This window comes from Lepidochelys kempii, chromosome 12 (assembly GCF_965140285.1).
Source record: "Lepidochelys kempii isolate rLepKem1 chromosome 12, rLepKem1.hap1, whole genome shotgun sequence".
Classification (NCBI taxonomy): domain Eukaryota; kingdom Metazoa; phylum Chordata; order Testudines; family Cheloniidae; genus Lepidochelys; species Lepidochelys kempii.
The window spans coordinates 25,384,476-25,408,940 of NC_136391.1; the positions used below are offsets into that span (position 1 = coordinate 25,384,476).

General features: G+C 40.2%; 1 protein-coding gene across 6 annotated transcripts in view; it reads left to right on the forward strand.

Annotated features, from left to right (window-relative positions):
• The first annotated feature begins 811 nt into the window (after nt 1-811).
• Nucleotides 812-24,465, forward strand: part of LSM14A (LSM14A mRNA processing body assembly factor) — a 32,947-nt gene continuing 9,293 nt past the window's right edge. For 2 of the 6 annotated variants that reach the window (XM_073307910.2, XM_073307913.2), the window contains exons 1-7: nt 813-1,197; nt 16,023-16,186; nt 17,937-18,069; nt 20,323-20,445; nt 22,876-23,052; nt 23,409-23,474; nt 24,161-24,340. In XM_073307910.2, coding sequence (XP_073164011.1) covers nt 1,077-1,197; nt 16,023-16,186; nt 17,937-18,069; nt 20,323-20,445; nt 22,876-23,052; nt 23,409-23,474; nt 24,161-24,340 — 964 coding nt within the window. In that variant the 5' untranslated portion in view covers nt 813-1,076. Of the gene's footprint in view, nt 1,198-16,022; nt 16,187-17,936; nt 18,070-20,322; nt 20,446-22,875; nt 23,053-23,408; nt 23,475-24,160; nt 24,341-24,465 lie in introns of all 6 variants that reach the window. The other 4 variants (XM_073307914.2, XM_073307911.2, XM_073307916.2 and 1 more) reach the window with 4 other exon arrangements.

Sequence of the window (24,465 nt, forward strand, 5' to 3'; positions counted from 1 at the left end):
ATAAGTGTTTACAGGATTGGTCCTTAGGTCTGCACTTCAAAAGTTAGCCAGACATCTAAAAGACTTGTAATGAAGCACATATGATTTGTGTATATGTTGGACTAATTTTATGTAATAGTTATTCCTGTCACTGTCAACTTTATTTTCGAATACATTTCAAAGTTTATAAATATGGAAAAGCATTTAAAAATGTTCATGCTGTTGAACAAACTGGTTGGTGTTTCCTTTTAACTTGTTCAGGTTAACACATCATATGTGAGAGAACCAAGGCGCTAATCCTGGAATGAGAACCACACATCCCCACCCAGGTGCCTAGGCAGAACTCCAGCATGAATACTGACTGCAGGCCTAGGGCCTAAACCATTGCTTATTAAAATATGTGTGTGTGGCATTTCATGGCCGGTGGCTTGTCTCTCAGCAAAGCCAAAGTATTTCACACACTGGTTTTTTGTTTTTTTCCCCATGGGCTAAAAGACAACGTGTGACACGCCTCCAGCGTGGCAGACAAACACGCTCAGGAGTGATGTAAGTGAAATGAAATTGCAAATGATGTCATTGAAGGCCACTCAAAGTGCCATGCAGCATGTGCAGTAGGACACATGCCATATGTGCACAGAAAGGTGTATTTACAGTCTAATGCATGGCGGACTCTACACTTTATAAGCACAATCTGTTCAATAAACCTCTTCCTCTCTCTCCCACTTTCCTCTCTGCAGCCCCTCTTCTCCCAACCCCAGCAGCTTCTCCCTCCTCATCCCTCCCTCCGCACCTGTGAGGCCGCGGCTATCGCGAGATCGCTCTGTTCCCGGCATCCATTTCGCGGCCTGGGACGGAGGGGGGGCGGCTCTGAGGGAAGATGAAGGCGGCGGCCATGTTGGTAGCTTTGGACTGCTTTCGACAGGGGTTGTGCTGAGGGGTCTGCGTGGGGGGAGCGGTTGCTGAACGATCAACACGCGCTCGCGCCTAAACCCAGAGAAGTAGAGTGTCCGCTCGGACTGTGAGGGGGTTCGCGTAGCCGTCCGTGTCCAGCCTCAGGAGCGCTCGGCAAGGGGGTCCCTGTCCGGGGAGCCGGCGCCATGAGCGGGGGGACGCCCTACATCGGCAGCAAGATCAGCCTCATCTCCAAGGCCGAGATCCGCTATGAAGGGATCCTGTACACCATCGACACCGAGAACTCCACCGTGGCGCTGGCCAAGGGTAAGGGGCGAGCGGGAGGGGATGGCGAGCGGACGGCCGCGGCCTCGGGAGTCCCGGTGCGCTACGGGTGGGGGGAGACGGGCCACACAGAACTCCACCGTGGCGCTGGCTAACGAGCGGGAGGAGCGCGGAGCGGCGGCCCGCTTTACGCTATGAAAGGACCGGGACTCCATAGTGGCACTGGCCAAAGGTGAGGGGCCGCCGAGGGAAGTGGAGCAGGGGCCTGGGGGGTGCTGCAGCCTCGTTCCCTGTCGGTGCAGCGCCCCCAGTGGCGGAGGGTTCGGGTGAGGAGGCAGGAGCTGGGGGGCAGTCGGGGGTCAGATTCAAAAGCTGCTACGAGGGCTCCGGCCCACTGTTAGCAGAGCTCTCTGCGGAGCTGGCCCGGACTGAGGCCCTGGGGGACGCAGAGAAAGGGAGATGCGCTGTGGGGCCACTAGGACCAATAACTTCACTGTGGAGTGGGACTGGGTGAGGGGCAGTGGTGGTGCGGGAAGTCGGAGAGCAGCTTTTGTAATGTGTGTGCTAGTGACGCAGAACTGGTGTTTGGTGAGAAACGGAGCAGGGATTCTCTACTCTGAGGAAGTCTACAGTGTTGTTGGGCTAGCCCTGAATTAGGGAGAAGGCAGAGAAAATTGGCTGTTAAGTGGACCTGTATATTGTGAGCAGAGAGTCCAGGATAAGAGCACAAGGAAGATTGTGAGGATAGTATTAATGATATGCGTAAAGGAAGCTTGTACATCAGCACTAAGTATTCCACCAGGGCTTTAGCTAAAGGTTAAAGGGACCAAAGGCTTAAGGGCCTGTATCTTCCACTAATGGATAAAGTCTTCCTATATACCTTTGATGCAGAACTTCACAGCATTGCTGACTGGGTGAGGGTGGGGGGAAAGGGTTGAGAGCTTCTAGAAGAGGAACCTGTAGATTATTGATGCTGAGATTGGCACTGTGTGTGTGTTTACCAGCAAGGTGAACTGGACTGTGGGTCATTTTGTTCTCTAGCTTATAAAGAAAGACAAGGTGGGTGAGGTACTGTAATACTTTTTATTGGACCAGCTTCTGGTGGTGAAAGAGAGAAACTTTCAGTTTCCACAGAGCTCTCTTTCAGGTCTTTTTATAGACAGACACATTCTTATATTGTACTTGTCATTTTGGTAGCCTCATCTGCCATGGAGAGTCAAGGTTGAGGAGGGGAAAACAATGATGCCAAGTGTAGCAGAATCCTTGGGCAGTATGTAGGGTACTTGTATTGATGATGTGTGAGAGAACAGAGGGCTTTAGGCAGTCTGGGGGATGTCTGGAGTCCATGGATTTTAGTGCCCACAGTGAGAAGGAAGCATCTGTGATGGGACTTGCCAGGTGTGGTGGTGGTCTATTTCATACGGGGCTCTCTGAACACAGAACGTCAGTCTCAAAAAATGAATTTATGCAGGTAGAAAATAGAAGTTGCTCTCTTTCAGCGTGTACTATATGCTTTAAAATACAAATGTATTTTGCTATAGTTTTTATATGATCTACATCTCTTGAAAATCTTGTTTAAATAATACAAATGAAATGACAGGGAGAATTTTTTCCCTGTTAGACCAAAAGAAAAATAGCTTTCTGTGTAATCCAGACAACATAAAAGGTTTGGAAAGCATATTTTTTTGTGGCATGTGTCGCCCTCTGAAGTATGTACTGTCCTTTGTCTTCAGTGTTATGTCATTGGATTAAAGGCCACTTATTAAATGTTATACATTTGTCTACTCAGTTTCTTACAGTAGTACATTGGCTTTGGTGAAAGTTCACATTAGACAACAGCTCATGCAAAACAGAGCTCTAAATAGCTAATGTGCAAAGAAAAATAGTCCCAATACCGTATATACATGCAACACATGTTGAACTTCAAGCATATGAATAAGAGTATGCAGAATTGGGGCCAAAGTTTCTATAAAATACTGTAGTTCATGATGCCATCAATTTAATATCACATTGAATTAATCTGTTCATTAAAAGTAACAGCTAAGATTGCAGTAAGTGAAAGATTAAATAGATGTAAGTTATTTATACTGCAGTGGCACTAAGGACTCCTAGACTGTGATTCCACATATAAAGGCTCAAGATCGTCTCTGTCCCAGGGAGCCTACAGTCTATATTTACTTCTGCTGTGAGTGGGAGTGATTGGTAAAGGAGTGAGCAGTGCTGACCAAACTAATAATGGCTTTTTCAGTGCACATATGACAGGATATACATGTTCAGTATGGTCCATATTTTGCCATATTTATGTTGAGTTGTACTTTGCTTCTGAGCTTTATTTACTTGGATTTTTTTACTGTGCAATAAAAATAGAATGCCCATCCAGTGTTCTTGTCACCCATCACAACCTTTTAGAAATAAACCTGTCAGTTACCCTGAGATTGAATCAAATATAAATCTAACCAATTAAACACTCCACAAATCGTCACCAGAAGCCCACAGCACTGCTGTCCATCCCTACCTATCTCCTTATAGTTGAGGGAGAAAAGTTGGGCCTTGTGGCACACCCTGAGTGTTAACAGATATGTAGTTATGTAGCAATGCAGGAAACAAATTCCAAAGGCTCAAGTATCTGTCAACCTTCTCTCACTAAGGGGGTTCCAACTTGGGCATGTCTGCTGACCTCAACTGTGACAGTATGTTACCGAGAGAAAGCCAGTCTCTTAAAGGGGTTGGTCTGAGGCCATGTAGGATTTTATACATCAAAATCTGTGTGAGCCCTTAAATAGGCCATGAAGCCTGAGGTTAATATGCTCATAAAGAGAGATACTGCTAACAAGCAGGCTGCTAAATTCTGGACTAGCTGCAGTTTTGGAATGGATTTTAAGACTTGCCCTCTTTAAAATGTGTTGCAGTCATCTAATCTTGAAGTGACAGGTGCTAGATGATGATTGCAAGGTCCACATCTGAAAGAAATGGGTGCAACCTTATAATCATCCACAGATGTAAAAAACCTGACTTAGCAGTAGGGGTGTAAAATATTAAATGGTTAACTGGTAAGTATTAGTCTTACTGTTAACCCTGGCCCTGCGCCCTCTCCCTTTAATTGGTTACCTAGTTAAACGATATAATTTTAATCATTTAAACGGTTAAGTTTTTTAACAATATTTATATCCCTACTTGGCGGTAGCAGCCAGGACTCTTAACTGGAACCCCCTGTTGCAAATCCTGGCCAAAAAAGCAAATGGACGGCCTGAATCAAATGTTTCTTCCAGTTGCGTCATCCCAGCCAGCCAGCCTCATGTTACTCTTATCTAGATTGAGTCTCATCTACCCAAGAAAGTTGCACTGGTTTAAGTTGTTCAGTGTTTTAAACTGGTGAAAAAGGCTATATTGGATATTCTTATTTCAGTTTTGTTTGTCTGTTAGAAATTAGTTTTAGCTAAACCAAAATAAGCCATTCTTAAGCCAAAATAACAGTGTGGGTTGAGAATTGGACAGACTGCAACCTTTAACTAGGGAGAGATTGTCTTCTCTCCATACTAAAACACACTGTCAGAACTAGAACCCTGATCCTTTAACTATCAAAAACTGAGGCTCTACCACAAGAGTTAAAAGAAGAGTTCTGGTAGCTATTGGCACATAAAGGTGTTTTCATATTCTGCAGTTAGCCAGTAGAGGGCAGCGTACTCCCTCACATAGTGCCTGATCCTGCTGCTGTTGAAATAATAGTAGAAAACTCCTATTGAAGTCAGTGGCAGCAGGACTGGGCCCCAAAAGATAAACAACAAAACTTTAAAAAAAAGAAAAGGAGTACTTGTGGCACTTTAGAGACAAACCAATTTATTTGAGCATAAGCTTTCGTGAGCTACAGCTCACTTCATCGGATGCATAAAGTGGGAAAATACAGTGAGGATGATTTTATACACACAGACCATGAGGGGGGGAAAAAAAAAGTGACGATGTTTTTATACACACAGACCATGAAATAATGGGTGTTTATCACTACAAAATGTTTTCTTTCCCCCCACCCCACTCTCCTGCTGGTAATAGCTTATCTAAAGTGATCACTTTCCTTACAATGTGTATGATAATCAAGGTGGGCCATTTCCAGCACAAATCCAGGGTTTAACAAGAACATCTGAGGAACCGTGGGAGGGAGGGGGAAGGAATAAACAAGGGGAAATAGGTTACTTTTTATAATGACTCAACCACTCCCAGTCTCTATTCAAGCCTAAGTTAATTGTATCCAATTTGCAAATTAATTCCAATTCAGCAGTCTCTCGTTGGAGTCTGTTTCAGAAGTTTTTCTGTTGTAATATCACAACTTTCATGTCTGTAATCGCGTGACCAGAGAGATTGAAGTGTTCTCCAACTGGTTTATGAATGTTATAATTCTTGACGTCTGATTTGTGTCCGTTTATTCTTTTACGTAGAGACTGTCCAGTTTGACCAATGTACATGGCAAAGGGGGATCGCTGGCACATGATGGCATATATCACATTGGTAGATGTGCAGATGAACGAGCCTCTGATAGTGTGGGTGAAGTGTGTGTGTGTGTCTCTATTTTCCCATAGAGAAGTTTGGAGTTAAGGCTTTGTGTTATAGTGCAATCATGAGTAGGCCTTAGCTCACTTTGAACTGTATTGCTCTATTCTAATAGCCTAGATTTGTGTGTTGGAATGATGCTGAGAATGGTTACTGTAGATATATCCTACTTCAGTGTGAACTGATTGGTAAATTCTTCATTTGGGAAGCACTGACAGGACTTGTCTAAATGGTATTTTATTGTGCATCAGCTGGCATGCACTAAAAGTTCCCTAGTGTGCATTGATGTAGTACTGTTTGAAACAGGACTACATCAGCTCGCACTAGGGAACTTTTAGAGTGCACCAGTTAGGCTCCACTTAGATAGGATGCACCAGCGTGTCACATGCTAATGCATCATGTAGACAAGTCCACCATAGTTCTGTATTAAATAAATTTTGTCCTCTGTGTGGAATGTTAGTTTTTCATGTTTGTGTTTTACCATCCCTAAAAAGACCCCTGTGAATGTTAATGATCTCTGGTGTTATGGAATCTATATTTATATGCGAGGATTGCAAAAATCTAAAATGTAATGTTTTCAGTTGAGACTAGAATTTAAATGTAAATTCTATAACCCAGAAAACCCTGAATCTCTTATACAAATATGAGCTCACTGCTTTATTCAGTCATCGATAAACAAAATATATAAGGAGAAAACAGGCCATATTTAGAGTCAGCAACATAATACAAATGCATTATGAACTTGAAATAGTATGTTTAGTTACACTTTTACAATCTTTGCAGACTCTAAATGAATAATGAAACTTGTGCCATATGGAGAGGCTCCCTATTAAAGATGTGTATGGAAGGATAGAGGAAATAGAAACTTTTTTCCCCCATCCCACAGCTGGTGGGATGGGAATGTGCAGAATTGAACATGTCTGAAATTTGCAAGGCAAGGCTGATATGAAAGACAGAAATGGGGAGAGGAAGACAGTGTCCTCAGTTTTTACTCTGTGTGTGTGTGTACACACACAAGGTAGTAGTTTTGTTCAAGAAATCTGCCAACTAAAAGCCAGAGGCTCCCCTCTGTTTATGTCAGTGGAAGGGAAGAATACTGGATCTATTGTATCTTCCACCTGATTCTACAGAAGCATATCTGCAAGGATCTGGCTGTATGCATGAGGAAGGAAACAGAGACAGGGGATGGATCCCCTTTGCTACATCATCACACCCTCTTCTCATAGGGGATTCACAGCATAATTTATTCAAACTGATCAGTATTCAGTTTATTTAGGCTCACTAATTACAGAGGATGAAGAGGAGACATTAGCAGCTCTCCAGGAGGAAGCACAGCTCTTGAAGTAGTACAGAGGCACAGGGCCTCTATGAATCTTTTGAGACTGATAGGTTGCGGGAGGATGAACAGTTCGGCAGAGTGGGGATAACCCAACCCCGAGACTGGACAATCAGGCAGAAACTGTTTTCTGACCTTTTTCTTATGCAAGTTATTTCAGGACAATTTGGTTGGTGTTTTTTGTGTAGTGCTTGCTCAAAAAATCTCATTTTCTTCTTTTCCTCCCTTTTGTAGCGTGCCCTGCTTACCTCTTTTCTGAAATCTTTTGTTTTGTTCTTTAGTAGCAATTTCTTCACTTATTCTTGCTACTGAAACACAATGTCTTAATCTGGTTGTCTACACAATTGAATCAACTCCTATTGAATTTAGTTCTAATTAGGGCTCTCAAGCAATTAAAAAATTAATCATGATCATGCGCTTAAAAAAATTAATAGAATACCATTTATTTAAATATTTTTGGATGTTTTCTACATTTTCAAATATATTGATTTTAATTGTAACGCAGAATGCAAAGTGTACAATGCTCACTTTATATTTTTGATTACAAATATTTGCACTGTAAAAACATAAGAAATAGTGTTTTTCAATTCATCTAATACAAGTACTGTAGAGCAATCTTTATGAACGTTAAACTTACAAGTTGAGAATTACGTACAAAAAAATAAGTTTACTCAAAAACAAAACAATGTAAAACTTTAGAGCCTACAAGTCCAACCAGTCTTATTTCTTGTTCAGCCAATCACTCAGACAAATAAGTTTGTTTTTATTTGCAGGAGATAATGCTACCTGCTTCTTGTTCACAAGGTCACTAAAGTGAGAACAGGGGTTCTCACGGCACTGTTGTAGCCAGAGTCGCAAGTTATTTACATGCCAGATGTCCTAAAAATTCATACTTCACGCTTCAACCACCATTCCAGAGGACATGTGTCCATGCTGATGATGGGTTCTGTTCGATTAGAATCCAAAGCAGTTCAGACCCACGCATTTTCACTTTCATCCTCTGAGTCAGATGCCACCATCAGAAGGTTGATTTTTCTTTTTTGGTGGTTCAGGTTCTGTAGTTTCCGCTTTGGAGTGTTGCTCTTTGAAGACTTCAGAAAGCATGCTCCACACCTCGTCACTCAGATTTTGGAAGGCACTTCAGATTCTTAAACCTTGGGTTGAGTGCTGTAGCTATCTTTAGAAATCTCACATTGGTACCTTCTTTGCGTTTTGTCAAATCTGCCGCGAAAGCGTTCTTAAAATGCATATGTGCTGAGTCATCATCTGAGACTACTATAACATGAAATGTATGGCGGAATACTGGTAAAATAGAGTTGGAAATATACAGTCACAATTTTAATTAATGCATTATTTTTTGTTAACGAGCATCATCAGCTTGGAAGCATGTCCTCTGGAATAGTGGCCAAAGCACAAAGGGGTATACAAATGTTTAGTATATCTGGCACGTAAATGCCTTGCAATGCTGGCTACAAAAGTCCTATGTGAACGCCTGTTCTCACTTTTTGGTGACACTGTAAAGAAGAAGTGGGCAGCATTATCTCCCATAAATGTAAACAAACTTATTTGTCTTAACAATTGGCTGAACAAGAAGTGGGACTGAGTGGACTTGTAGGCTCTAAAGTTTTGCATTGTTTTGTTTTGTGTTGTAATTGAAATCTATATATCTGAAAATGTAGAACATCCAAAAATATTTAATATATTTTAATTAGTATTCTATTGTTTAACAATGTGATTAAAACTGCGATTAATTGCAATTAATTTTTTAAAGTTAATCGCATGAGTTAACTGCTCTGAGTTGACAGCCCTATAGTTGGAGACCAGCCCTTATGGTTGGAGACCAGTCAGCCTTGTTGTGTTACAGAGAGAAACTTTTTATGCCGCTAAAAATGTTTGCGTTCTTACCTGACTTCAATTCCATAGGATAGTTAATACCGATTCACACATGGCTATTGTTTTAAGGGAATTTATCTCTATTCATTTTGTGTTTGTAGAGACCATTGCAAAGCTGTCTAAATTAGAAAGGAAAGTAAGATACTTAGGAAAAAATCCAAAAACTCATATCATAGCAGTGATAATGAAAATAAAGTTCTAAAAATATGGAACTGCACTGTTTCTTCATCAACAAGACTTGTTTGTTACATAGTAACTTGATGATCTTAAAAGGACAAGAACAACAACATACATTGCTCACATCATGACAGAGAATAGTGAACACTTGGTTTCAGAGATTCTCAATCTTTTTTTTGCTGTACGTCCCCTCCCCCTCAGAGATTCATGTTTTATTCATGTCCCGTCCCCTCCCTGGGGTCACTTTCTACATAGGCAACGCTGGGTAGAGCAGAATGTAGGATTCTTGGGGGAGGCAGGGTGCATGCAGGACGTGAGGAGGAAGGGACATCCCTGGTTCGCTCTCCCCCGTCCTCTCTGCACATCCCTATCAGGAGCAGGTGCCCAGCCACCATTGCCTCTAACCTGCTGCCAAGCCCAGCAAGACCATGTGCAGCTTCTGAGAGCTTCTATCTCCTCCATGCTGCTGCTTTCTGACCCCCTTCTTCTCCCACCAAATCTGGTGCCCTTGCAATGAACAGGTGCATCAGCCTGCCTGCATTAAGCTGACCTGAGCTTGAGCGAAGTCCCCTACTTGAGCTCTGCAAAATTTCCGGTCCAATGATGGCAGCATCGTCCTAAAAGGGCGTTGCCAGGGAAGGTCACAGATGGCCTGAAAGCTGCAGCTGACTTGGAAGCACCTCTTCTCAGTGCTGCTTACTCCACGCCCCCCAAAAACCTCATTGTACCTCCTGATTTGGGTGGGGAGAGGAGAGAACACCCCGCAGTTTGGGAACGTCTGTTTTATTTAATCACAGCTTTTTCAAGCATTAGTCAACTAATGCCTCTCTTTAGGAAATCCTTGTTGTGGGTCTTCAAGTTTCATCCCCTTTCGAGGGAAACCTATTCTTAAAACGTTAAATGACTATTTCCTGGAGCAGTTAGTCCTGGAACCCACAAGAGGCGAGGCAATTCTTGATTTAGTCCTAAGTAGAGCAAAGGATATGGTCCAAGAGTTGACTATAGCTGAACCGCTTGGTAATAGTGACCATAACACAATAAAATTTAACATCCCTGAAGAGGAGGGAGGAACTCCAAAGCAGCCTACCACGATATCATTTAATTTCAGAAAGGGGAACTACACAAAAATGAGGTAGTTTAAACAAAAATTAAAAGGTATAGTGCCAAAAATGAAATACCTGCAAGCTGCATGGAAACTTTTTAAAGACCCCAAAATAAGGGCTCAATTTAAGTGTATACCCCATATTAAAAAAAGAGGACCAAAAACCATGCTACTGTGGCTAAACAACAAAGTAAAAGAAGCAGAGGCAAAAAGGCATCCTTTAAAAAGTGTAAGTTAAATCCTACTGAGGAAAATTAAAAGGAGCAGGAACTCTGGCAAGTGAAATGTTAAAAATATAATTAGGAAGGTCAAAAAATACTAGGCTACCCAAAGACTCAAACAGTAACAGCAAAAAAAAATTAATTACGTCAGAAGCAGGAAGCTTCCTAGGTAAGCAGTGGGGCCACTGGATGATAGAGAGTAAATTTCAGAGTAACAGCCGTGTTAGTCTGCATTCACAAAAAGAAAAGGAGTACTTTTGGCACCTTAGAGACTAACCAATTTATTTGAGCATAAGCTTTCGTGAGCTACAGCTCACTTCATCGGATGCATCCAATGAAGTGAGTTGTAGCTCATGAAAGCTTATGCTCAAATAAATTGGTTAGAGATGGTAAAGGAGCACTCAAGGTAGATAAGGCCATTGTGGAGAAACTAAACAAATTCTTTGTCTGTCTTCGTGGCTAAGGATGTGAGGGAGATCCCCAAACCTGAGCCATTCAAGATAGTAACTGAAATTAAATCCCTGCTTACTACAGTTATTGATGCTTGAATAAGAACTTTCTCCTTCACAACCCAGATCCTTATTTTGTTTGATAGTCTTTACTGACAAGTTTATTACCATGAAAATGCTGGTCACAAGATGAATGTTAGGACTTCTGCAGTGATGATCTCTGAGAGTGAATTTTAGACATTACTTTGATTAGTAGTTCCTATTATCAGTTTTACTGTCAAAGTTAAACTTACGAACATTCAGAAGCAAATACTTTCTGTCGTGTGGAAGTCCTATTATCTAAAGGTCATCTGCAAAATAGAGCTACCAGAAATCCAATAATTTTAGAAATTCAGATGCTTGAAAGAACATTGTCGCTTGCAGGGGAAACTGATTTTTACATACACCGCTTCCTATTTTTAGGGCACATAAGGTTGGCCAACTTATACATAACGCACAATGAAAGTCTGGGGAATGAAGATGGTCTCAGAGTTTTTTGTTGTGTTGGTTTTTTTAAGAAGAGGATTAGCAAAAAGGAGATGACTTCAAGATCAAATGTCATTAATTAAATTTCCACTATTAAAGTGAAGGGGAATATGGTTTGATCTTTTGATAGATTTAAATGCTGTAATCATTTAAATTTACCCATAGAACCGAAGATGTTGTTTCATCCAGACGTTCTTGTCATTGCATGTTCAGCATACTTTTAAAAACTTGTATAGAAAGTAGCAACATCGTAGCAGGAGTCCTAACAATAGCAAGAGTAGCAATAGCAAGAGTCCTAACTTTTGTTGTAAAAACTCAGAAATTCTTTCACAGTCACCATCAACCTCATGTTTGGCTGGCTGGCTGAAAAAGGATAGTTCCCTCAGCTTTCCAATGACATTAGGAACTCCCAGGAGGATTGTCTCTCCTCATTTGCTTCCCACTTGTGGATGTTTGCACTGAATGTGAGGAGTACACCTCATTAAAACATAGCATCAATTTACTCAAGGAGATTCTGCAAGGAAGCTTCTTGCAAAGCAATTAAGAGGTTTCAGTGGACTTGGCAAATCACAGCCAATGACACTACTAATGCAGTGGTAATGTGCTTTTATCTTAACAGGAATCCACAGAAGGCAAAATCAAAAGCTATTCAGAGAAGCTATGGAATCTTTCCATCACTTATCCAGCATGAGTGTTCCCAAATAAAGCTTGTAGGCTGAGCTCAGAGCTGAAGTGGCTGATGGACTAGCCCTAAATCTTACTCCTGGAGGAACTCTGCATCAATGCTTGTGCATGTAATTCATGTGCTGCACATATTTTTTTTCCCCCGCAGAAAATAACTTCTACCTTGCAAAGGCCTTCCGGTGTGGCCTGGTCGGGAGACAGGATATGGGGACAACATGACAGTGTGGAGCACATTGGGCTCCCAGGGGGGCATCACAGTCTGGGGTTCATAAGGGCTATTGGGAGAGGACAGACTGGGGCAGGGGCTGAATGCACGGGAAGCACGGGACCACGGGGGAAGGTAGTGCAGAGCCACATGGTCGGAAGAGGGATGGCTGAGTGGGGGCACGTGGGGATGGGGAGGAGGTACAGGGCCACATGGCATTGAGGAGAGTGATGTCTGAGTGGCAGTGGAGGTATACATGGGGACAGGAGCAGATGTGCCTGTCTGAATGGGAGAAACTGGGGTCAGCTAGAGTCTGCATGGGAGAGGCTCCCTAACAATTCCTCCCTGCCCACCAAAAAAAACCTGTTCCATATTTCTCCCACCCATACCCAACAATCCTCCAGATTTACTCCCAGGCTCCTTCCCTCTCCTTCAGCCCCTCCATTTACCCCTGACTTCTCCAAGCCTTTGCTTCTGAGGGGAGCAGGAAATACGGTTCTGTGTTGTAGTTTAAATGTAGTTCAGAGTTTTGTATGTATTGCCTAGTAAGGAATCTATTGGTCAAAAAAACATTTTCTGAATCTTTTGCATTGTCTGTATTGTTACAGACATACTTGGTGACAGGTATTTTGAAATAAATTACTAAAATAATTGAAACTAGTGTGATTATATTGTTTTGACAAATAAAATACACAGAATTTTGCAGAATTTTAAGAGAGAGTGTGCAGAATTTTTAATTTTATGGTGCAGAATTCCCCCTGGAATAGAATCTATTTGAAGTGGGTGATCACAGCTCACTGCATTAAAATAATGGAAAATTGTGGAATCAAAATCTGACATCAGGACAGTTATTAATCCAGATCAATTTTTAAAATTAGCCAGCCAGCTCAATGTCTTTGGCGTGCAGAGGACATTGATTGGTTTATTCAGAATTTTGTAATAGGTTATGTGCTGAGAATCTCTGGTGTACTGGATTACTGGGGAATAATTAAAGTAGACAAGCTAATTTTTTTTTTTCTTTTTTAATGTTGGCTTTCACAATAAAAGACGTTAAGAACATGCTTACTTTTTGGACATTTTCTGAGACTGAAGTCTTGAGAGAAAGTACTTAGCAAATGGAATAGGTTAAATTAGTGGTGCCCAAACTTGTTCCGCCGCTTGTGCAGGGAAAGCCCCTGGCGGGCCAGGCCGGTTTGTTTACCTGCTGCATCCGCAGGTTCGGCCGATCGCGGCTCCCAGTGGCCGTGGTTCGCTGCTCCAGGCCAATGGGAGTTGCTGGAAGCGGCGCAGGCCAAGGGACATACTGGCCGCCGCTTCCAGCAGTTCCCATTGGCCTGGAGCAGAGAACCGCGGCCACTGGGAGCCGCGATCGGCCGAACCTGCGGATGCGGCAGGTAAACAAACCGGCCTGGCCCGCCAGGGGCTTTCCCCGCACAAGCGGCGGAACAAGTTTGGGAACCACTGGGTTAAATAAATCATCCATACCAGAGAGTGTGCACATCCAAGTGCTCCTAACAAACAAACAAAAAAGTAAAATTCAGCTACCACTCAAAGGACAGGAGGATGGCAAGTGTGAACCATCTCTTAAAATTAATAATAAAAAAAAGCTTATAGGAATTGCATAACAGTGAACCTTATTTCAGTTCCATGCAAATTTGTCTGAAACAAATAATTAAGTTATAAAATGCCTAGATAAATATACTAAGACTAAAAGCATAGCTTTTGGATTGGCATAATTTTCCTTTTACAACTTACTAGAAGTCTTCTAGTTCCAAGAAGAGCTATGTGAGAGGCCTCAGGGGTCTAACTGGACAGGGAGAGGTTGGGTGCAGAAATAACTATTCTAATTGAAGCTCTTCGAAGATGGTGACTTGAGTTTAAGTTGTAGACATGGGGCTAAGAGAGGATGGGTGGGCAGGACAAAAATCTGTGGTACACTGGAGACTAGAAATGGAGAGAAGATGGAAATACTGAAGGACCATGAGGAGGAGAGCTAGCCAAACATAAAGCTGTGAAAACCAAGGGAGGTGGAAGTTAAGAAAGAATGGTGTGGTTGATGATGGTGAAGATGATAGTTTGTAACGCTTATTGTGAGACTGGCAATAAAATATTTGGTGTTTTTCTTAAAGCCGCAGCTCATAGAGCCATGTGATTACTAGAGAATCTCAGCTTTCATTTAAAAGAGTTTTTAGACTTCATAGTTGCTTGAAAACCAGAATGCAAATAAAACAATCTATTTTAAAATTTCATTATTTTTTGTCAACCTATTAATTTTTGGAGTGTATGAATTAGAGTTTCTGAGCACTTGAAGCTGGCAGTGCTGGGATGACAAATAGAGAGGAGGCCCTTAGACTTCACTAGGAAGAAGTCACTAGGGACCTTAATGACAGCAGTCCCAGTGGAGGACAAAAGCCAGATTACAAAGGGTTAGAAGTAAGGAAGCCAAGGTAACAAGAGTAGACTGCCTGCTCAAGAAATACGTGAAGAGGAGGAAGGAGATAAGACTTTGCCTTGTGTCCTCCCCTCCTCCTATCTTCTCTCAAAGTTTGAAGGCAGAAGGAACTGATAACACACCATGCCTGTTAGTAATATGTGGTGGGGGGCTATGCGTGGTGAAACAAGAGGGACCCAATAGGAAGTCTGTTAATGCAGTGGTGACTTGTAAAATTTTTGGAATTCAGTTAGGTATGTAAAATCTAATTTTTACACTAACATTACAGTAATACTCAATGTGTTGTGTTTGCACAAAACATACCACATTTATGAACACAGCCCTGTCCCAATGAATTCATCAACAGTGTAATCTAAATTTACATGAGTATGAGTTTAGAATAACTTAGTTAAACCTTCTTCTACAAGGCAAATAGTATATGCATTACATCTATTCTGGACTCTTATTTTTCACCTCCTTTTTACAGAGCTTATAATTTATGTGTGAAATGAGATTTTCTCATTGAAAAATATTCTTGTCTTTATCACTTTAGGTCAGTCTTGTTTATCCTTGTGATCCTTAAATGAAGTACTAGGGGCATAATTTAATTTGCTATTCTGTTAATCTAGAAATCAACATATGCCACTGCCAGAAGGTAATTCAGGTCTCTGAGAATAGGGCCACTTCCATAGGATGTCTCACGTAGTTGCATATCCGCATAAAAATGTTTGTTTTAGTGGTGGGTATTTACTTTCGAGGACTGGTCAGTCTAGATCACCTATTTTTCAGCAAGCTTCTCCTTTTTAAAAAAAAAAAAAAAAAGGACCTTTTGTAGTAGCAATTTATCATACAGCTTAGACTGACAAAAGTAGGTTTATCACTTGTGGCTTATATTGATTATTACTCTGAACACTTCTGTAGCTAATGCCAGAACTAATAAAACTTATTCCAGTTAACAAATGATGGTAAAGATGATGACTCACCTCTAAGTAGAACAGGGCAAAGAAGCTTTCTATCTTTAACTTTAACTAGTGGGTTTTTTGCAAGTCATAAACAATTTTTTTCTTGTATTAGTTGTAAGGTGTTTTGGTGTGTTGGCAACAAACGGTGCCCCTAGTGAATATTAAATAGTATTTTCTCTGTTTTGCGTGTTTGGTGTCTATCGGGAGGTGAAAATCAGTGATACAAATTTTCCCTTTGGCTCCGTCAGAACGGATGTATAAATATCTCATAAAACTGTGGTATCTGAAACAACATAACTCTTGACCTGATTTTTTTTTTCCTCCCCCTTCCCTCCTGCAGTGCGTTCCTTTGGTACAGAAGATAGACCAACAGATCGTCCTATACCACCTCGCGATGAAGTCTTTGAGTATATTATATTCCGTGGTAGTGATATTAAAGACCTTACTGTTTGTGAACCACCAAAGCCACAGTGTTCTCTGCCCCAGGACCCTGCTATTGTTCAAGTAAGATTTAGATATGTTTGTTGCAATCCAAGGATGTAATTTAATACTGTCCAGTTATCTGCCAGAAACATGCTGAAGAGTAAAACTGTTCACACTGCATTGTGTTGTGAACCACACAGTGCCAAGATCTGGGCATTCTAAAGTTGTAGAATTGTTCTTTTGGAACCAGATTTGCTTTCCATGATTGTGGCAATTAATGCTTTGGAAACAATAACTGAAAGTTTGCTCTACAGAACAGTGTTTTAGACACTCTGGCCAAGATTTGCAAAAGTGAATAATAATTTTTGGGTGTGTAACTTGACTCCTTAACTGTCTGACTTTTGAGGGTGGTGCTCAGTACTTTCTGAAAATCAGGCCCCTTAAGGTCTGTCAAGGTGGACACACAAACAGCAGCACCCAAAATCACTAGTCACTTCTAAGAATCTTGGCTTGCATGTTCAAATTTCTGTGTCCTGCAAGTATATTAAATAATATTGATTTTGTTCTAGATCAAAAAAGTCTCCATGCTAAAGGGAAGCTATTTTAAAAGGAAGTAGTCATTCTTTGAAGGGAAAACAGTGCATCTCCAGTTGACTTCACACCTCTCCTGACGCACACACAATCTTGTAGTCTCCATGTGGCTTGGGAGAGCCAGCCACCCTTGGTGTCTCAAATCTCTCCTCACAGGCAAAGCTATATGTGCATGCTATATGTCTTAATAGTTGCTAGGATGTTCTAGAATTGCCATTCTGATGGTAGACCGAGAGGGTGGGGAATTAAAAGGAACTTGGTTAATTCTCTTTATATTGAATGACGCAATTTTAATGTTCGCATACTAGCCCAGAAGGCACAATTCTCAAATAAAGCTCTTGCCACTAAACTTAGCCCAAGTGTTGCTGACAAACTTATTCGGAAGCTATGAAATTACAATATTGCCAGTGCCAGACATTAAAAAACATGAGTTGGACACTAAAAGATCACAAGACTTAAAAAAAAAAAAAATAATAATAATAATAATGCATTTGGGGTGTTTTGTTTGCTTTCTAGTTTCTGAGTTTTTGGGTGTGTCTGCATTGTGATAAAAGACCCATGGCATAGATGCAGCTGGACTGGGTCAATTGATTTGGGCTCAGGCTGTAGGGCTATAAAATAGCACTGTAGACATTTGGGCCTCAGCTGGAGCCCTGGCCCAAATGTCTACACTGCAATTTTTTTAGTCCTGCAGTGTGGAGTCTGAGTCAACTGACCAGGGGGCTCTGAGACTCTGTGCCATGGGTTATTTATTGCAGTGTAGACAGACACTTAATCAACCTTGAAAACTTTTTTTAAGGAAAACTGAGATTCTTTTGTCATCACATGAGTCCAGAAACTAAGGCTTTAAGAAAACACCAAATATTATGAATTCTGTGGTGAAATCTCGAGTTGGCAACACTGTAAAATGTGTGAGAATGCCCCAAATTGTATGCATATTTGTGGAAGTCTTGCCTATGTACTTATTCATTCTTGTGGAATAATTCTAACATGGAATAATCCAGGTACTTCAGTATTTTGAGGCTTTCTTTACTGTTTCCAATATCTGTCAGTTTGAAAGGTCTATATTAAACAATGTGTATTCCTTTTATAAATGATAAGGTTTCACATTTTTATAAACTTTAATATACAATTTAGTGACTTTGTATCTGTTCAGTGGTGAGCAGTTTAGTCCTACATTTTCTCCTTGCCTTGCAAAAGTGTATTGTATTCCCTGTATTATATAAATATTTTTCTTCAGTCTTCACTAGGATCTTCTTCCACTTCTTCATTCCAATCTGTGGGATCCTATGGTCCTTTCGGCAGGATGCCAGCATACAGTCAGTTTAGTCCAAGTCCATTAGTGGGGCAGCAGTTTGGTGCTGTTGGAGTTGGTATGTTTTTATTTTTTAATATTTTGTATTTTCCTGTAGAATTAAGATGCAGAAGATGTATAGAAATGATGACTAGTGTATAATGTTTGTGATTGAAGTATCCCTCAGACCTTTTAGCTAACCCTTTCGTTTAAGGTGTTAGAGCCAGTAGTCCACGTCCTCAGAGAGAAACTCCCTCCCCTACCAATGTCCTCTAGTAAAACTAGGGAAGATCACAGCTGATGACTGCAAATGGTCTCTCTATATAAACATAAACTTTAAAGAAGCACTCCTTCTATGGCTGCTTCATATGTTATAAAGAAGCAAAAGGGACACAAGAACAATTTTTGTAAAATCCTTTGCAGTTCATCTTTACAAGTTGAGTGCCTGGGTTTCAATGGATCCTAAAATCTGCCCTCATTTTTGAGAAAAGAAATGAGAAAGGCCTTGTGTATGCTGGGATTTTAGCAACCAGTGTAGTTGTACTGCTGTGGATGCAAGTGCCGCTGCAATTTACAGGGCTGACACTGTGACGTGCAATGGTGGCTAGAAACACGAGGTCTGTGTACAACAAAAGCAGAACTTAACATAGTTTGCATACTTTTTCATCTACAGAATTTGATTTTGATTACTGAAAGAAACTAATATGAAGAGACAAACCTTGTTAATGACCAGGAATGTATTTTGTGGGTGATGTTAGATGTCTTGCTACATTTGGGTGTGAGCAAACTGTTTTGTAACATAGGGTATATCTAACTTAGTGGGATAGGAAAATACGCTTCTGGTAGCCCATAGAATCCTCAGTGTGAAAACTGCCATGCCCAGAACTAAGTGGGAGAAGAGTATAAGGGTACATCTTTCTGTTAATAGTACATGCTTTATTTATTTTAAAAAAAAAAAAGTTTATCTAATTCTTGTGTACAAGAAATAATTTTGGGGCTTTTCTAATCAGACTTGTGCTATTTAATACCCATAACATGTTTTTCATGTGTATTTGAAAAAGCACCCTTATGAAACATACACTAGGAAACTGGCCATGGCCTTGTATCTCACATTATAAAATGTATGGCAATCAAAATTCTCTCCTAAAGGGGTTTTGTGCCAATACAGTTTACCACTGAGTGGGAAGACAACAAATTAAATGTGTAAAGATTATTTTTGATGCTTGCTTTTTAAAAAAAGCACCATGAACACATTTAAAAATAGAACTGGACTTTATAGTGGCTGTAAAATGGTATTGTGGCATCTGTTTGTGTGCCAATAACTTCCATATCAGGTGTGCTTAGTCTGAGTAAAAATGACCTCTGGGTGCTACTTGCTGGTCTACAAACTTAGCCTGTGGTCTGAGATTAAAGTGTCCTCTTAACCATTATTACCAGTAAGAAAAATGTTTAGCAGGCAAATTTAACTCCTCAGTTACACCTTTGCAACCCCATTGCTTTCCATAGGTTTTAACAGATGCATCTGTTTAGAATTTAGTAAATAACATTTTTTAATGTAGAAGAAAAAGCAGAATCCAGCTTTCCCCCTTAGTTGCTGTTACTCCACAGGATGAATAGGAGTAAAAAGGATAAGTTTATCATTAAAGAAGCATAACTGCTTATTACATTATCTCCCTATGTATGAGAACATACCGTTTCATTTTTGAAAATGGGACTTAGGCTCTGCAGTCTCTTATGCATTTGAATATTTTACCTGTAGTCACTTCTCAAGGTAAAAGTGTGCTTCAGCCTTCCTTGCACTAGCTTATAGTGTGCCCATTTATAAAAGGGAGACCGTTGCAGAAAGGTTGTGACGTTTAAGAACTCAGGGATGTTTAAGAACTACTGTCCATTAGACTGTAGTCCATCAGCGAGATGGAAATGTTGAATTACAACACAGATTATCAGAAAAAGTATTTCATTATCTGTCAAGCTTCTGTCACTGATGCTTACTGTCCCAGCATCATAATTTGTATGTCAGTAGGATTCCTTAGGCTACCTAAGCATGATGAGATGTCCATTGCAATTTGTTACTAAATCTTAACCTTGTTAGCTCTCCAAAGCAGTACAGATTTACAGGGCACTTTGCATTACATGAAGTCATGCAGTTATCTGTTGAAGAGGTTTTTTAAAAGTGCAATTTCTGTCTATTTCAGTAGTATTCTAGGATGATTAACAAAGCATTAACGACTAAGTGACTTGTCCTAATTAAAAAAAAAATGACATGATGCCCACAAAACAGAATAATTGAAACCAATTTTAAATCTTTACAGCTCTCTTATTTTCTTCAAAGCAGGGGGTTCCTTGACATCTTTTGGAACAGAAACTTCAGCTAGTGCTAGCTTATCCCAAAGCAGTGCAGTTGGTTCTGTCTTCGCAACAGATGCAAGATCACTAAAAACACAGCTATCTCAAGGTAAGTTCTTGAGTGACTAACTGATCTTTCTTAAACAGTTATAAGCCCAGTTATTGTCATCTGCCCCAGTTAAAATGGAATGAATGAATATGTAATTGTTTATGAATCACAACAGCTAAAATATATTCCATAACAAAGTGTCTCTGGCCAAGGCAAGCAAGAAAAGGGTGTTCTCTTTGTTCCTTAACTTGCTGTATTGCATGTAGTTATGCAGTACTTATAGCACTGGTCATCACCCAGAGAGTTTCTTCTACAAAAAAAGTTAAATTGCTTAGTTCAGATTGTTAAAATAAACATTGGATGTAGTTAACATGAAATTTTGTAATTGTTTTTGGGGAATTCCTTGATTAATTTCATAGATAGCATGATAAACATTAACTTCTCCAATGTATATGGGCTGAGGGACTTCTAAAATTCTGTTTGACCCTGTTGTGAAGCCTTTATTCCTTATGTTACGCTTTTCTTAATATCCTTGGAGCTATTCAGTTCTATTGTCAGTATCATTACCACATTCCAAACACAGAATCATAGAAGTGTAGGACTGGGAAGGACCTCGGTTGGTCATCTAGTCCTGTCCCCTGCACCCAAGGCAGGACTAAGTAATAACTAAACCATTTCTGATAGTGTTTGTCTAACCTGTTCTTAAAAACCTCCACTGAAGAAGATACCACAGCTTCCGTAGGCAGTTTGTTCCAGTACTTAGCTACCCTGACTGGAAGTTTTTCCTAATGTCCAAACCTAAACCACCCTTGCTGCAATTTAAGCTTATTGCTTCTTGTCCTAATCTCAGAGGTTAATGAGAACAGTTTTTCACCCTTCTCCTTGTAACAGCCTTTTATGTATTTGAAAACTGTTCTCTCTTCCTCCTCTGCTCCCCATCTTCCCTTTTCCAGACTGAATAAACCTATTTTTTTTTCAATCTTGCCTCGTAAGTCCTGTTTTTTAGACCTTTAATTGTTTTTGTTGCTCTCCTCTTGACTTTCTCCAATTTGTCCACATCTTTCCTGAAATGTGGTACCCAGAACCAGATACAATATTCCAGCTGAGGCCTTATAAGCATGTAGTAGAATAGAATTACTTTTCATGTCTTGCTTAAAACACTCCTTACAACATCTGCTTTTTAAAGTGGCATGTGGGGGTTAAGCCATTGAATCCAGCAGTAATGTAAGTTGCCTGGCCAAATCTCTATGGCATACTTAAAAAACAAAAAGTTCAGGAGTAAAGACTCCTAAAAATAGCCTTTATTAATGGCATTAGGGTGGTGAGGAAAAACTGAACAGCAGACTTTTTTTTTTTTTTCTTTTAAAAAAAAAATACTGGTCTTCATTTTGTTTCCCTTCGATCCTCCAGTTATTAAAAGATGAAAAAATATTTAACTTTGTTAATAGGTTTATTTTCTGTCAAGGTTTAGGTAAACTTTGTGGTAAGAGACTAACAGATCCTTCTTTTCAGGGTCCATAATAGAATCGATTACCAAAGTTGTTATATTAGTGGAAATGATGTTGCAATAACTGGGAAAGTGTGTTGAACATTCAAACTTAACTATTGGGGTTTTTCTATGGATAGATTTAAAATTGTATGGTCTTTAGAACTAGCATGTAAGATGTAGTCTTGGGTTGAAGGCCTTACCTGCCTAAACCTTCCAGTCAGGCATCGGCAAGACTTGGCACCTATTTGGCATTCATTCCTTGTTTCAGATCCCAGGCCTAGGTTGTGGCTTAATTTTAAAAAAGTGAGGAAAGGGGGCAGTGCGTTGGTTCACTCTCCTTAATCTCTTGGAATCTGAATCACAAGTGAGGTTTGTTCGTTTTTTCCTTTTTCCAGCAGAAATTTGTCAACAACACTCATGCTATTGTGCAGTTTAGTGCATGGCTGGGTGTCTCTATTCAGGAGATGCCTATGGCTGCAGTAGCAGGTGTGTTGCAAATCAGGATTGAAGTATATGAACAGAACTCTGTGAAGAAGCTTACACAGCATATCTGCCTGAATTATAGCTGGCACTAGCCATTGCTGTTTGTTAATTTGTGGAACATTCACACAGCAATACACTAAATTAATTATTTGTACAGCTCTGCCATTGGGAGGACAGTTACCTTCTACTCTTCACAGAAAGGAAGAAGGAACAGTATTTGTAGTGCTTCCTACCTCCCAAACATCAGAAAATTCCATTCCATAGCTAGAACACTCATGGCTGGGTTGGTAGGAATTAATTGTCCTACCCATTTTTTTTCTTTTAGACTGGGGGAAGGGGAATTGCTATATATCTCTTCAGTCTGGATTAGTGGATCTGAGGGTGCAGAAATATTTATTTCCTCTTTGGACACAGCTGTCTTGACTGGTAAGGCAGATAACCCCTTCAGTCTAGATTGGTTGACTTGAGATCCACAAATAAAATTTTGTAGATAAGAAATCTCCCTGGTTACATTTTAGGTCGTTCAAGTCCTCAGACAGACCATTTGAGAAAGAGCCCAACCATGGAACAAGCAGTACAAACAGCTTCAGCCCATTTACCTGCTCCAGCACCTGTTGGGAGAAGGAGTCCTGTACCAGCCAGACCTTTCGCATCTGGTAGTCAAAAATCTTTAGAGAATCAGGAGCACAGACGAGGTAGAACTTTAAATATTTTCCTTTTACCTGTCTTGTGCTTTCTCCTTTGTATGGTTTATGCATTCCTTTTAAGTGAGGTTTTTAGGGTTTTTTGTTCATACTGCATAATGGTAGTTGATGTGCCAATCCAGGTCTGAAATCTCATCTCTTTTACCCAGTGAATTCTAGTGATCTTAGCTTGTTTAATTTTTCTTAAATTAAAAAACATATTTCCATCATTAGTGTGGGGGAATTGTTATAATATTTCTGTTAAGCTTCATCACCTATCGGATTTTGAAATTCTACACAACATAGCTGTGTACAGAAGAATGATAAAAAGATATGACTTGCTCGTCTGCATTATTTTCCATCTGTAGCTGAAGCACACAAGGTTTCAAGATCAGAAAATGAGCAACTCAGAAATGAAAACAAGCGACAAATTGGTAAATTAAATCTGTTTTGAGAAAAACCTTACCTTTGTTTCATCAGATGTTAATTTTAAGGCTTTAGTGCACGCACACAAAACCTGCAAAACTCGTAACTGTTCACTTTATATTTTAGGAAAATGATGGGGAAACTTTTTTTCTCTAGTTATAATGCATAATGCTTAAAACCATGCAAACTTTCACTGTGGTACAGAGTTTTAGGGAACTGATGTCATTTATTTGTGGATGGCGACAGTTAGTGTTGAAATGGGATACCAGGAGCAAAAATGATGCATAAAGGAAACATCCGCCCTGACGACAGTGCATTAAGTACTGATTTGAATACTGTTGTTGTAAAGCAAATATTAGTAACTAGATGATAAATACAGAAGGTATGAAATGCGAAGCCCTGATCATTTATTATAGAAGTCGTCAAAGAATAAAATGCTGCAAACATCTTTAGATTCAAAACAGTATTTTTTCACTAAGTTTTTCCTGACTTAAATCTTTGCTTAATCAAAGTGATCGAACATCCTCATGGAAGGCCTAACTTCTGTTCTATTGTAGTATTTATTATAGGTGAATTTAAGATTGTGAGGTGCTCTCTGATACAAGAGATGCAGAAAGTTGGTGCATGAGACACAGACCTGTCATACTGGGCATTCTTAAAGTTGTGAATCCCTTCAAATCCTAAATTCTCACAGCTCCAGGTGGACCATCAACACGAAGAGGCCGTGGTGGTCACCGTGGTGGAAGAGGACGATTTGGTATTAGGCGGGATGGCCCAATGAAGTTTGAAAAGGACTTTGACTTTGAAAGTGCAAATGCACAATTCAACAAGGAGGAAATTGATAGAGAATTTCATAATAAACTTAAATTAAAAGGTAAACTCGCTTCTGTTCTAGATTTCAGTATGGGAAAATAAGAAACCGATTGTGTGGCTTAATAAAGCAAAGGCTCTTTTGGGAAAATTTCTTTAAAGACCATATCATAGTAAACCTTTGCTTTC